General features: G+C 37.5%; 1 protein-coding gene across 1 annotated transcript in view; it reads right to left on the bottom strand.

Annotated features, from left to right (window-relative positions):
• LOC148836293 (interferon alpha/beta receptor 1a-like) overlaps positions 1 to 14,765 on the bottom strand; it is a 28,547-nt gene extending 13,782 nt beyond the window's left edge. Inside the window, exons 1-4 of the mRNA XM_088914912.1 lie at positions 14,623 to 14,765; positions 10,854 to 10,980; positions 10,071 to 10,246; positions 3,060 to 3,214 (exon numbers count right to left, since the gene is read on the bottom strand). Of these exons, the coding sequence (XP_088771038.1) occupies positions 3,060 to 3,214; positions 10,071 to 10,246; positions 10,854 to 10,980; positions 14,623 to 14,662 (498 nt within the window). The 5' untranslated portion in view covers positions 14,663 to 14,765. The remainder of the gene's footprint in view (positions 1 to 3,059; positions 3,215 to 10,070; positions 10,247 to 10,853; positions 10,981 to 14,622) is intronic.
• Positions 14,766 to 15,620: the final 855 nt, after the last annotated feature.

Below are 15,620 nucleotides of genomic sequence, written 5' to 3'. Positions count from 1 at the left end.
CTTGCTTATTTGATATTACTCATATAGGAACAATAGCTTGTATGCTTCAATTGTAAAGTAATAATAATGTCATGCATAAGGACAATGGTAAGGAGATTTTTTTGAAAGGAAAAGTTTGGGCATTAGATCTACCTTACCTAATACACGTTTAGTTTTATTTTTTAATATTATGCTTTGTATATGAACTAGAAGTATGTACTGCCTGTTCATACAGATTGAATAGAGAGATTAATTGAACTCATGACCCCAGTCTTTTCAAAAATTTGCCCTGGAGTCAAAAACTATTAAATAATTCACTATATACAGTTGAATGCAAATGTCTGGGCACTCCCGGACAAATTACGTTTTGTTGATTTTCTAAGTAAAATGAAGTTAACACAACCTCTGCAGCGAACAAACTTAAACTTGACATATTTCTGCAAATATTAATGCACAGTTGCTGTTTATTTGCTCAATTTAACAGATTGGAAAAAATAAAACATTAAATGTGACATGTGCAAAGGTTTGGGCACCCTTCCAGTTGATCCACTAGTGTTAAATTTTCTGTAAGGTCTCAGAACCTAATTGACTTATTAGGCCTTAATCTAAGTCAGGTGATGACAATTCCAGAGCTTCATAAAATCTGACTCTTCGAACCTCTCACTCAACAACCATGGGTTCCTCTAAGCAGCTGACTGAGGTTTAGAAAATAAAGATAATTGACTCTTACAAAGCAGGGGAAGGCTATAAAAAGATACCTAAATGCTTCCTGATAGCAATGTCCACTGTCCAAAATGTGATTAAGAAATAGAAGTTAAGGGGAACTTTTTAAGTTAAGACAAGATCTGGAAAACCAAGAAAAATCTCAGATATAACTGCTGGTAGACCGGTCAGGAATGCAAAGCAAAACCCTCATATCACTGCAAAGGACCTGCAGGAAGGTTTAGCTGGCACAGGAGTCGTGGTGCAACAGTTCACTGTGCAGCATTGTTTGCACAAACATGACTTGCATGGAAGAGTCATCAAAAGGAAACCTTACCTGCGGTCTCATCACAAAAGTCAACGTCTGAAGTATGCAACAGAACACTTAGATAAGCAGAGCCGCTTTGGAACCAAGTGCTGTGGTCTGATGAAGTAAAAATTTAACTTTTTGGCTACAATCACCAAAGGTGCGTTTGGACAAAAAAAAGGAGAAGCATTTGAAGAAAAGAACACCTTGCCAACTGTTAAGCATGGGGGTGGATCTATTATGCTTTGGGGTTGTGTGGCAGCCAGTGGCACAGGAAATATTGTGCGGGTAGAGGGAAGAATGGATTCTACTAAGTATCAGTAAATCCTGGAACCTAATGTCCCACAGTCAGTGAAGCTGAAGCTGAAAAGGTTAGATATTACAACAAGACAATGATCCAAAACATACCTCAAAATCAACCATGAACTACTTCAAGAGACGAAAGATTAAGGTTTTTGAATGGCCTTCACAGTCTCCAGACTTGAATATTATTGAAAATCTGTGGGTAGATCTCAAACATGCAGTGCATACAAGACAACCTAAGAATATTTCTGAACTAGAAGTGTTCTGCGAGGAAGAGTGGGGAAAAAATTCCTAAAGCTAGAATAGAAGGACTGTTAGCAGGCTACAAGAAATGTTTGGAGGCTGTGATTTCTGCCAAAGGGGGTGTTACTAAGAACTGACTGATAGTGTGCCCAAACATTTGCACATGCCACATTTACTATTTTTTTCAATATGTTAAATTCAGCCCAAAAATATTAACTGTGTGTTAAGATTTGCAGAAATATGTCAAGTTTAAGTTTGTGTTGTGGTTGTGTTAACTTAGAAAACCAACAAAACAAGTAATTTGGCCCAAACTTTTGCATATCTGTATATCTCTCAGATGTTTACAGATCTGTTCTTTGAACAGAGTAAAAAGGTAAACGGTTAGTGGCAATATCTGGAGTTCTTTTCTCAAAAAAATGTGTAGGGCTTATGTTGCTTGGCAGTTCTTGTGTTTCTACATTAAATACACTGGTATAAGTGAGCAATTCTGTGAATGTATATGCTATATGATAGGTTTAAACAATTTATTTTCTTGTTTCAGAGGCTAAAGATGAAGAGGAAATTATATTTTTGTTCATTTACAATCTCAAGATCCAATCCACACTAACACAGACTGCTCGACTATAAGGGATAAATTTAGCTGGTGGTATTTTGTACATACTGACAATTTGCTCATGCTTCACAGTTTAAATCTGTGTCGGAGGGGAGGGGAGAAATTACTTAAAGACTACACTGTTTGTGGAAAAATTACATTGCATTGCAAAAGAATATCTCTTTCAGCATGGTTAAGTCAATCATTAAGAAGTGGAAGGCAACTAGACTAGACGAGATCAGGGTGTTCTTCCAAAATTATCAGCCGGGCAAGGAGGACACTGGTCAAGTTTGCAGCCATGAGGCCAACAGTGGCTTTGAAAGAGTTAAGGTAAAGTGGCTGAGATGGAAAAAAATGTGTATGGGTCAACAATTTATTGGTACCTCCAGAAAGGGGGCTTTACAGAACTGAAAAAGATCTCACATCCTGCATTAGATTTAAAACAAAACACATTGCAAACATGTGGCAAAAAGTGTTATAGCTAGACAAGACAGAAGCTGAACATTGTGGTCAAAATGCAAATGCAAACCCAACATTTTTCAGCACTCAGTCAACACCACCCCTACTGTGAATCGTGGTGATGACAGCATTATGTTACAGTTCTGCTTGTCATCAGTAGAGACTGGAATGCTTGTCAAGATAGACGGGAACATTGATAGCAAAATACCAGGAAATATTTGAGGAGACTCTACGTCACACCTTTTACTACAGCTTTTGTTGACATTTACTGTATCTTATAAGTTTTACAAGTCTTCAGTATGAGTTTTATTCATGTTTTGAATAAAATATTAAGTTAAAATATATGCATGCATATTTTTTTAATTTTTAAAGGGTAATGGCTTGAATACTTTTGCAATTTACAGTATATAGCACACTTGGAGGAATGGTATAGGATACACAGGTTTAGCTGGGCAGTGGTGTTCTGAAACTCACCTGCGCTGGGGACAAGCTTTTCCAGTACTCCAACCAATAATGAAGACTCATTATGTTGCTCATTGACTTGTCCAAGGTCAGTGGGTGAGTTATGTTCACAATCAGCATCGTGTTCCTGCTTTGGACACCAAAAGCAGAAGGTGGACCCAGTTCAGCTGAAATGCACAAAGATTTCAGAGGGTAATGAGCCACAGAGTTCATGAAATAAAATGCATTCAGATGCACCAAAACATTAAGCATAACGGCCATTTCATAATTTAAAAAATTAAGTTTAAAACATATACATTTACAATACATTTCCTTAAAAGGTTATTGATCTAACTTCACATTCTTACAACATTGTTGAACATGTTTTATTTGAGTAGCTGTTCTTCAGTACCAAACCTAAATCTATGTAGTAAATCTAATCTGAACTTTTTTTATACCATTTTCACTTGTTGCAACTTTAGTTGGACAGGCTCAGTTCACACATTTTTGTAATTCAAGTTCAAGTTTGTCATTCCAGCCATATACAAGTGTACAGAGGAGCTAGATATCATTTTACAGGTCAACGATGCGAATGCAGACAAGGCACTGACAAGACAATGCTATATAGGCAATGTAGACATACTGTAGACATTTCTGACAGGGTACATAAAGTGCAATGTGCATAGTGCAATTTACTTTACAGGATTGTAAAAAAGAATACATCAGACAGTGTGCCTGACGATAGGCAAAAAAAAGTTTCCAGATCTGGAGTAGGTGCAGTAGGTACCAGGAGCTTGTTGAGGATCCTGACAGCCTGTGGAAAAAAGCTTTTACATAGTCTGGTGGAGCTGGCCCGTATACTGCAATACCTTTTACCAGATGGTAGGAGGGCAAAGAGGTTGCAGGAAGGGTGGGAGGGATCATCCACAACATTGGAGGCTTTTTGTTCTTATTTATTAAAATTAACACCAAACAAGTGTTTGATTACAAAAGTTACATGGTATATTCTGGCAATGGTAGATTGAATACATTCCTATTTCTAAATTTAACTTGCACCACCTCATACACTTACAGGTCATTTGGGTCTTGAACTGAAGGTAATTGCATTTCTAGCAACACAAATGAAGCATAAGTGTTCATTAAGGGCACCATGAAGCCTTTCATTTTGGAAACTGCTTTTCCAGATCTGGCCCTTGTCACCACTCTACTAGAGCAGGAGGGATCTTCTCCCTCCAGTGTCTAACTATGCTTTTACAATACATACAGATGTAGATAAATGTGATTAACTTAAATTCCAAAGTATTTCCTAATCTGGGGTCTGAAGTCAGGCCCAATCGCTAATGCAATTAAAGAGGAATCCTTTTGGGTTTTAAAAAATATTTATATAAGACAAAATATTTTCCCAGTATGATTCTCAGGACATTCCACTAACATACTGTTGTATCCTGCCGTTTCATCCGATCGTTTTCAGCGATGGTTATTTTCCTTCAAGTTAGCTTTAAATGGTCTATTCAGTGAACCACATAGCTTGTTTTAGCTTCTCTATGTGCAGTGCTTCCAAATCTTCTTCCATCAGTATTCAAGTTCATTTTCAGCTCTGAAGATGTCCATGCAATTGTTCTGTCCCTTTGTTCAAGTACCCATAAACTCTAAATGCTTTTTAATAGAATTATTGTGCAAGACATCCTCCAGATCGTAAGAAAACAGCGTCTAATGATGAGCATTCCTTGTTGATTCCAATGCAAAGACAATTTGTATTATTCTGAAATTATTATCAGCGACACTAGGGTTACCTCCAGAAACTCTCCCCTGGGTTGATTAATTTACCTTCTTTATAAGTCTTAAATTTTACATCATCCTGGTTGAATTCAATCTTTCCATGACACAGGTCTCTTATTTAAAAGAATTAATGGATTATTCTGTAGTGAAGCTTGGAGCAAATTAATTAAGTTAATTAATTTAATGTCATAATTTCATTTCAATATATCTAAGCAAGTTGCAGGAGGCTGAAATTGTAGAATGGACCTTCAGGTGAGAAGGAAGATAAGCTCAGATTTAATACATAATCAGGCTGGGGCGTCAGTGCGAGTGCAAAACCAGAAGATTGTCTGTCTTGTAAAATAACTTATTAGCATTTACATCTAAGTGGGGGGAAGCAGAGTTTCAGATGGGGTTAGCAACGTTTACACTTCCCAGATTGATTACATTGCTCACAAGATTTTGAACAATGGATATTTTTAAACGGTATTTATGTAGTTATCCTTGAGTATGATTAGTAAAGTAAACATGGAGTTCTCCTAATAATATATTCCGGATAATTAACTTCAGTGCAAATCAGTAAGATCGCAACATTAAAGAATAAAGATTCAACAGTGAGCAGGCCATTCCTAGTGAGGTCATTAATCCAACCTGCATAGCGATAAACACAGGAGAGAGGAAAGGAAGAACAGACCTCAGCAGTCATCATCAACTCCAGAACTGTGCCCTGGGAGGGTACCTTTTTCTAACCAGACTGGAATATTAATTGTGTCCAGGTAATCTAAGCACTATCTGATAAAATGACTCTAAACTAGAAGAGAGCTTGAGGTCTTATTTATTTTAGTAAAATCTGATTTTCTATATAGTGGAATTTTTGGGCCAAAAAGTGTCTCCTATTTTAGTTATGCGTTGTTACCATAGGGAAATTGGTTCCTGATTGGACAACCGTGACTTGGAGGGAGATTTAGTCCTAGGTAGGATCCATTTTTATTAGGACACAAATTGTTTGGTTTTTTTTGTGTCTTTAGTTTAAGGGGACAAAATTCTGGAATTTTATAAGTATAAAGTAAGTAGGATTCTGAAGCCCACTGATTACATATGTATGTGTATTATCTATTCCTTAACTGAGCAAATTATTGTTAATAAAATTGTGTTTTGTCTGATTATTATTCTATCAACCTGTGCCAGAGAATACACACATACTGCATATCACTTGACGTTAGGGGGTGAATTTATTATTATTTTATTTTTTTATATCAAGCTGGTTTCAGAATCTGATTTTTGTATTGTTTTAATAACCTTCCTATTTTACAATTATCACATCGCCCTTTTATAGCAGCACAGAAAATACAAATGCATCCATAGGTCTACTATCTCAATTAAGAGTGTGTGTAGAATCACATGCATAAAACATCTCCAAATGATTAGCTGATCATCAGGAGGTGATTCCACCTGTATATAGAATCAGAAACTTTGTCAATTTGGTCTTAAGTACCCACGTTTGTGGTAACTCATAAGTATCTGAACTGCTACAGGTACTGAGATTTATTAGATAATGTTTAATATTTGCTTGAATTATTGAATATCTATTTTCTATAAAACATATCGCTCTGATGATATTAAGGATCAAATATTTTCTTCAGTCTGTTTGCAAACAACTTTTAAATTACCATGAAGCAATGCATCAGGGGAAATTACAGCATTATATTACATTACATTGCCCTGCTTAGAGTTATTGCTGTTTCAAACATTATCCCATTCATAACAATCTTATCAAAAATGTCTTTGTTCCTTCTCAGTAAGACGGGAAAAGATTCTGGAAAAGTCCACTGGAATGACTCTGTTAACGGCTTTAAGAATTTTAAATACTCTGAATCCCCTTATAGTCTATTCTCCTGTGTTTACAACTTAAAGAGTTCTTTTCCTTTATTCTGTCAGTGTAGGCATTTCTTTAACCCCCGAGAATCCATCTGGTTGCTCTTTTCTGAACTGATTTGGAATATTTTTTCTATAATGTGGTGATCAAAATTGTACACAGTATTGTAAACAAAGCTTTACTAGTGCATTAAACAATTTTAACATAACATCCTTTGATTTAAATTTTACACTTTTGATCATATAACCCAAATTTTCTTTGCTTATCCACAATGTCTAGATGTAACTGACGTCTAAACATCTAAATCTTTTTCATAAGTAGACTCTTCTGTGTTTCAGGTATTTATCCACCTGCTTACAAAACCCAGTCCTTATCTACAATTAAATGCCATCTACCAGGTGTTTGTCCAGTCTTTAATTTGATCTAAATCTTTTTTTTAATTTGATGCTACAATATTTGTTAATCCTCCTTAATCCTCAGTAAATCTTGATTTCTGAATCTCATTAGGAATCATTAGGAAGAGCAGTGGTCCTATTACAGATCACTGTGGTACTCCTTTAATTATATCACCCCCAGTAAAAGTACTTACATAATATCTGTACACTCTGTTTTCTATTCATTAACTCTCAATCCAAACACATGCATTTACTTAAATGACTGCTGCCTGTCATGTCAGATTTAAATTCGTGCCAATACCAAAAAAATCAGCGCACACATGCCGGAACGACTACCACCCTATTGCACTCACCCCCATCATAATGAAGTGCTTTGAAAAACTACCCCCCCACACATTAAAGGCAGCATTCCAAAAACACTTGATCCTCTCCAGTTTGCCTATCGCACAAACCGCTCCACGGAGGATGCAATCTCTATAGCTTTACACACCACACTAACCCACCTGGATAAAAGGAACACCTATACAAGAATGCTATTCATTGACTTTAGCTCAGCATTTAACACCATCATACCCATAAAACTTTCTACCAAACTCAGGGCTCTAGGTTTAGATACCACCCTCTGTAGATGGATTCTAGACTTCCTCACCAGCAGACCCCAGACTGTCAGGATTGGCAACCTCACCTCCAACACACTCACCCTTAACACCGGTGCCCCTCAAGGCTGTGTGCTCAGTCCACTGCTTTACTCCCTGTTCACCCACGACCGTACTGCCAAGTTCAGCACAAACACCATCATCAATTATGCTGATGATACCACAGTCGTGGGCCTGATCACTGACAACAATGAGACTGCCTACAGGGAGGAGATAAAACAACTTGCAGACTGGTGCCGAACCAACAACCTATGTCTCAACATCAGCAAAACCAAAGAGCTGATCGTTGACTTCGGGAGACAAGGAAAAGTCCACTCCCCCATCTACATCGAAGGGTCTGCGGTGGAGATGGTGAATAACTTCAAATTCCTAGGTGTTCACATCTCTAAGGACCTCACATGGATACTCAACACCTCCAGTCTCATCAAGAAGGCACAACAGCGGCTGTACTTCCCGAGAAGGCTGAAGAAGATACGCCTGCATCCACAGATCCTCACCAACTTCTACAGATGTACGGTGGAGAGCATACTGACCAGCTGCATCACAGTCTGGTACGGCAACTGCACTGCATCTGACTGTAAGGCACTGCAGCGGGTGGTCAAAACTGCCCAACACATCACCGGCAGTGCCTTACCATCCATCCAGGAAATCTACATCACCAGAAGTCTGAAAAAAGCCACCAAAATTATGTCTGACCCCACTCACGCCAGTCATAACCTGTCCCCCTACCATCTGGCAGAAGGTTCCGGACTAGACTAAATAGCTTCTTCCCCAGAGCTGTCAAGCTGGTAACGCCCCCACTCCTTCTCATCATACTATGATCTCTCCTCACTTCTTCCTGTACACACAATGACTGTACTCCTACACCACTACATATACGACAACTGAATGAAAGCCGAAATTGTACTTAAAACTGTACTAGTTGTAATATTTATTAATCACCGTATTATTTTTGCACTGTTCCCCGAATTACTTTTGCACTGTTGTATTCTTTTCTCTGTTCGCGTATTTGCACAGTTTTGATTACACTGTTATGTTATTACACTGTTATTGTTATTGTGTTACTGTCTATTGTCTTGTCTTTTGCTCTATTTATATACCGCACCTGAGTGACTAATGAGAAACACTTTTCACTATACTATGCACCCGTGTAAGTATAATGACAAATAAAGTTTAATTGAATTAAACTCGAGAAAAGCTGTCTTAAAGTCAAAATTATCTAAATCTAAATTCATATCAAATGCACTATGTATCAATTACTGTTTTACTTGCTCTTAGGTTTTATTTTCATACAAGTGATCCTCTAATCTAAATCTAAATCTAAAAATTGTTTCCACGACATTATATGAAATAATTTTTTCAGACTTACTGATCATTGATATCTTGCTTCAGTTTTGTCACCATTCTTGATGTACATTACATTAGCATTGTCCAGCCCAGAGGAACTAACACTGTCCTGAGCAACTGCTGGAAGAATTGCTTATGAATAACATCTCATTTCCTTGAGTACAACTGGTAAACCACAAGCCCGTGCAGATTTATTTACCTTGAGTGTTATGAAGCATGGTGTTAACTTCTTCCTTTTTGAACACCTAAGTCAAATTGTAGTACATCAGATTTGTTTAACTATTTGTGATACTTTATTTAGCTTTTTCTTTACTCACTCTTGGGATAAATGTGCTCGATTTGTTCCCATCCATCCTAATCTACTGTATACCACTCTATTTATTACCATCTGTCATATTCTTTCACAACCTGATTTCCTGAAATTGTAAACCTTAGATCTGGACTAAATCTGTAAAGGAAAAAAATGTTTGGTATATATGATAAAGCCCATATAAAGATTACTTTAATATACTTTTCTTTTGGCTGACACCCACAAATTCATTAAGAATTCGGGGATTGTATGTGAAACTGGTAAGGATTCACTACATCTTTCCTTACACCTACATTATCAGTGACGTAAAACCAAGGTCCTGGCTCCCTGTGGTCATTAAAAATCCCAGGGTGTTTCTCGAAAAGAGTAGGGGTGTAACCCTGGTGTCCTGGCCAAATTTCCCATTGGCCCTTACCAATCTTGGCTTAATAATAATCCCCATCTAAGAACTGGCTTCATTACTCTGCTCTCCTCCCCACTGATAGCTGGTGTGTGGTGAGCATTCTGGCGCACTATGGCTGCCGTCGCATCATCCAGGTGGGGCTGCACACTGGTGGTGGTGGAGGGGAGTTCCCATTACCTGTAAAAGCGCTTTGAGTGGAGTGTCCAGAAAAGCGCCATATAAGTGTAAGCAATAATAATAATAATACCTGCTGAAAAAAGTCTTGTTGCATTTACAGACATTTTATAAGATGGCCTTACCATTTTCATCAGGACAGAATTGCAATTCCTGCCATGGGGATACCTCATCTATTCCCTCTGTCCTCACACGCACATAGTACATCAGATTGTAATCAAAATAGTGGGAGAAGTCACACTGGGTTTCAACAATCCTGTAGCAATCATTTTTGTAGATTTTGGATTTTCGCCTGTCACCACTGTAACAAAACAATATTGTAAAAAAGGTGAGAACTGTAGAATCCAAATGTCTTCACCCCACAACAAAAACCTACAACCTGCAATAGCCCCTACAACTGGATTATTTAGATTTTTTTGCCAGTGGAATAACTAAACATGCATAATTGTTTATTACAATTTATTACATTTATACAGTTTATTCAAGGCTGAGAAATATAAATCAATAGGGCTCTATCTATGTCATGCATTAGAAAGACACAATTATCAATCCAAAAATGCTGCAATATTTACAGAATCTGCGGGTGGTATCAATGAGGTAATTTGTTGTAAATCTTTTTTTTCCCCCCCAATTTAAATGTTTCTGAAATTACCAAAAACATGACCAACACTCCCTGGGAAACCATGGTCTTCATTCTAGGAGTTTTCAGCAGTAGTTAATACAGATAACATAAAAACATTCACATAAAACTGAGCTTTGTCCTCAGCTCTTCTAAGTCTCATATGATGAGATGATGAGCACATTGTGCTTCATGCTTAAGATCTCAGTGGTTATGAATGTGATTTTGAATACCACTAAAGAACAGACAGTGTCTCCTCAGAGGATCTTGAAGAAAGTATCTTACGCACAAGAGGTACTCTGCTGTAAAATTCACAGTGTAGTTCAACAGTCTGTGGTCCCAGTCCCACTTCAGTATGTACTGTATGTTCACAGCCTCCATTCTGACATTCTGTGGTGCTGGCAGCTCTCCTATAACTAGATAAATGCATAAAATTAACTTGCAACTTTGAATATCTGTAAACAACAAATAAAAAACAAACATATTATTAAAACAGTGTACACCACTGGTTTATAATGAAGTATAACATCTATATGAAATTATATATTTGAAACATTTTTTCATATTGTGTGGAAATTTCATAATCTCCCTGTTTGCATGGGTTTTGAGTAGGTACTCCAGTTTTCCCCCACCACCCAAAGACATAGCATTTAATTTGCTGTGCCACGTTGTTCTTTCCATAAAGAGCAAGAGCTCACCCTAAACACCCCCCGTCTAGAGTTTCGCTGTTACAGTGCTAACCCCCACACAACTGAGATAAGATCCAGGTGAGAAAGACAGCAGCACAAAAGCACTATAAAAACCAAAGCATGGTGCTTAAGGTATCCTGTGCTATTAAAGACATATTTTCCATGTATACATTACAGATTTTGATTGATATGCATTTTATTATTTAAATTTATTATGAAAAAATGCTAGAACTTTATTTTATATATAAAATAAGTCAATACTATACAAGCTGACCATTCTATGAAATTGTGTATTACTGCATGCTTACCTTCCATTTGTATATTTCATGTTATTAGTTAAGTTAATAACATTATATGTAAGGAGTAACTTCTATAGTGAAAAACTTTTTAGTTTTAATACAATAAAATACAGAATGAGTAGAAAAAATACTTTTTCAGAATCAAAATCATACAGAATTAGTAACAATATAGTGTAATAAATGGTATAAGAAAAATATATCCTTTGTTGTACAAAAACTTGATTTACGTAATTTCAATGTAGCGAAGTACACTACCTGTTTTTTGTTGTATGAAGCCTTTTTTTGCTACAATGATTAAGTAGTGAAAGTTTCTTAAAGTCAAGAAAAATAAGCAAATAAAGGATGGAAACAATTTACAAAAAGGTTTTACACATTTTATCTTGTTAACTATTGTCCTATAGGGTACATGGACTAATTATCCATCACACAGAAGTCTGTCTATTGTTTATTCAAGTAACAGTATTTTAGGGGTATTCTCTAGACCTTATGAATGACTTGTAAGCTTTTTGTGTAAAGGAGTGGGAATTAAGTTGTTGTATTATAAAATTTCAGATTATGAATAGTTTTCAATAGTTTCAAGGGACGGATATATGATGCTCAAATAGCTCAGTGAAGTTGCCCCTTACAAACAGAATAAACAATGAAACCTACCACATGTTAGTGCTCCATTTGTACTATTGAAAGTAGCATCCAATCTGCTCTCTTTACCAAGATATAGTGATTTATTTTTCTGTTAATCACATGACTATGTATAAGGAACTTGACCAGTAGTAACAAAGTCTGGAGAGTTTACACACTGAATACTGGATGAGAGGATAACTGCAACTGCAGTTTGCTTTCTCAGTCTGTCGGGTGGGGGGCAATATCAGTATTTTCTGTGTGTTTGTGTGAACAGTAAATATGAACAGTAAAACTAAATCAGTCTTCAATATCATACTGTAACCACAAGAGTTACTATTTTAGCCTTAAAAAGGGAACATTAGCGAAGTTACAAGCCGTCTTTCAAGCTACGTAGTTAAAAGGTTAGAATGAGCAACTTCCTGCATTAAAAGACCAGTGTTGTACTCTTTAACGCACAGCAAATACTGTACATAAACATGGTAAAGTACCAGGAAATTTAATTATATGTTTTGTTACAGGAACTATTAGTAAGTTGTACAGCAAAAACTGTAGTAATAAATCATCATGCGTTCTCATCGTAGTGATGAAAGCTGGTACACAGTTAAATTTATATATTAACCTGCATTAGTAAAGTAATAGTTTCCTAATTTGTCATCTCATCAACCCAGAACTCAAAATTCTTAAATATGACAAATCCTTTGTTATACAACTAAGCCAGCCTGAGTTTTGTTCTCTACAAAAGAAGTGTTACCACATGGCAATACAGGAGGACACAAAGAAACAGAAACACTGAACAAAATTCAGCAAAAAATTACCCAAGCACAATGTCACATACAAACTGTTATTGGTTATAGTCAGCCACAATGAAGAAAATAATTCCAAACCACCATAAAAACATTCCAGATGCTAAAAATAATCAACACATTTAATCAATGCATAACAAAATGTGCATTGCTGTGCACTGATTAAATAGTTTATTTAGGGGGCTAAACTAGCAGACAGAAAAGGTCAATAAGATATTGTAACGCAACGGGGGCTCAGGCGGGCGCCCTTGCCGCATTAGGTCGGCCCCACACCGTCCGGGGCTCGAACCCGGGACTCCCGCGTCACTCTGCAGGGACCCAGCCCGGTGAGCCAAAGAGAGATCTCTGTACAGCCCAGTAGCTGTAGTCCGGCTATCACAGGGAAGGGCGGTGACGTCACCTGCTCTGGTACGCCGGCTCTTACACAGTACCTGTCGGCCGTAAGCGTTACAATATTATATTCCTATTCTAATTGTAAATACTGTATTAAAAAAAACTAAAGAACCTTTTCCTTAACAAATATAAGTCATAATGAAATCCAAGGAAGAAAAATGGGTGTACTTCTGTACACAAAACTTTCCTTATGAAAATGAAAGATCTAAAACAGGAAACCTCAAGATTCTTGCGCTTAAGGTTTGTTAGAAACCTGCTTTATTCTCCAGAAGAGCTCTTTATTTTAAAAGGTTAAAGGGCTCATTCTCATTATGCTTTACCACCTTTCTTTTCAACACATAATGATTGAAAAAAGAAGACAATAAATGCATGAAACAACAGTGAATAAGCACAAAAAAATAAAGAATGCTAAAATAAAATACCACTCACAGTAACGCAAGTCTAGGTGGCAAGGGCATGACAAAGATATATAATTTATGCAGAGCAGGGGCTCCCGGAAATAATCCTGTTCATTCCTTACTCTCCATGGCCAATTCAGTGTCTCTATCCTCCTTCCTGTAGTTCAAAAATACCCCCACTTCAAGAGTAGTTTCCAACGACTTCAGCAAATAAAACTGGATGAAACGGATCCAGTTACACTTCAGACTCCTGGAAGAGGGAAGCCCCCAAACTCGGGAACTGATACCAATTGCACACACTAGTTAACCTAACTGAAATATGTAAGACGCAAATTAAAAATTTGTCTCAAAGACTTTAAATCAGTTAGGGTGTGACTCAGACCTTGGCTGTAACAAAACCTACAAATGACATTAATCTGTGTCATTCCGACCACGGGGAGAAACGCCATCTGAAGATTGATAAATGCGTCGGAGGTCTTTTTTGTGAGGAAGTTCACGCCTCAAATCCCGTCACGTCAAATCAATAACATTTCAATATTATTCTACGATCGCAAAAGTGGCTGCATAAGGTACCATAGACAGTATGAAACCTAAAACCGAATGAATGAAGGCGTTAAAATTAAGACTTTCTGAAATAACTGGAATTTGTCTAGATAACCGTTTTCTAGCAAACTGCCGCATACTGACTAATACATGCCTTTTCTGTTAAAAATATAAGATTGTGCTGCAAAACGCCATTTGAAATTCCTTTGTGGCATTTTTGTCCCAGAAGGGTGGGATACTCTCCTATCAGACCTCCCTGCGTGAACGTTTATCGGAAAGCTTAACTGATCTTGACAATTTTGCAAGTCTTACCTGAATAAAGAAGTTGACCCACAATCAAAATTGCCAACATAGTCTACATTTCGGTCTTGTGCTTCACAAAGCCATTCCACACAGATACTCCTACCACAACGCACGTACACGAACTCACACGCTCGGTTTACAGGAAAGCAACAGGAAGCGTGTAATGCAGGCAAGGGACCGTCGTCAATTTTTTGTTTTTATATTTGCTTCGATTGTGATTCGTAACGAGGCATATCCTCCATCCATTTTCTAATCGCTTCATCCAATCCATGTCGCGGGGGAGACAGAGCCTAACCTGGCGAAGATGCCAGTCCATCACCCAACACATAGACACAGACGCGCACACACTCACATCAGGACAAATTCCCAGAAGCCTCTTCACCTGCCAGTATGTCTGGACTTCCGACAAGAAGAAACCCACGCGAACAAGGGGAGAACATGCAAACTCCACACGGCGTTTATTAATATATTGTGACGAATCGACCCAAACCCGGTTCGGCAGGAAGACCACCGCCAGAGAATAGGCAGGAGCCAGGTTTGCAGCTCACAAAGTGTTTATTGTCCCTTTTCTTACAGAGAAAGGTGCTAGATAGATAAGGAAGAGACTGCAGGAAATGCAGTGCAAAGAGGGCACTCACTTTAACTGTACATAAAGCTGACAGATTCAAGAAGACGATCTATTTAAATACTTACACAATTGAGAATAGTGGCTGGGAGTTCCCAATACTTGATAGTAGTCAACTGAATTCAAGTGTGGGAAACACCTGCGTGAATATGAGCTGCAAATCATGAAAGTAGGGGTGACAGTAGAAGAGGCAGGCATTTCCTTCGGACATTTCTCAATGGTTATCCATGAGTGTCTGAAAACAGGTCTCAAGATCAGCACTAATGGAATGAATCAAGTCACAAGCTCCAGGAATTTTTCAATGAGGATCCAATAAGTTTTCATACCCACTTGCTTCAGACTATTACTTTTCATTACATTACCAAATCCAAGAATACCTTTG

The sequence above is a fragment of the Atractosteus spatula genome, chromosome 4 (genome assembly GCF_055471065.1).
Source record: "Atractosteus spatula isolate fAtrSpa1 chromosome 4, fAtrSpa1.hap1, whole genome shotgun sequence".
Lineage (NCBI taxonomy): Eukaryota > Metazoa > Chordata > Actinopteri > Semionotiformes > Lepisosteidae > Atractosteus > Atractosteus spatula.
The sequence above is the reverse complement of the archived record's forward strand: the minus strand, read 5'-3'. Positions and strand labels throughout refer to the sequence as shown.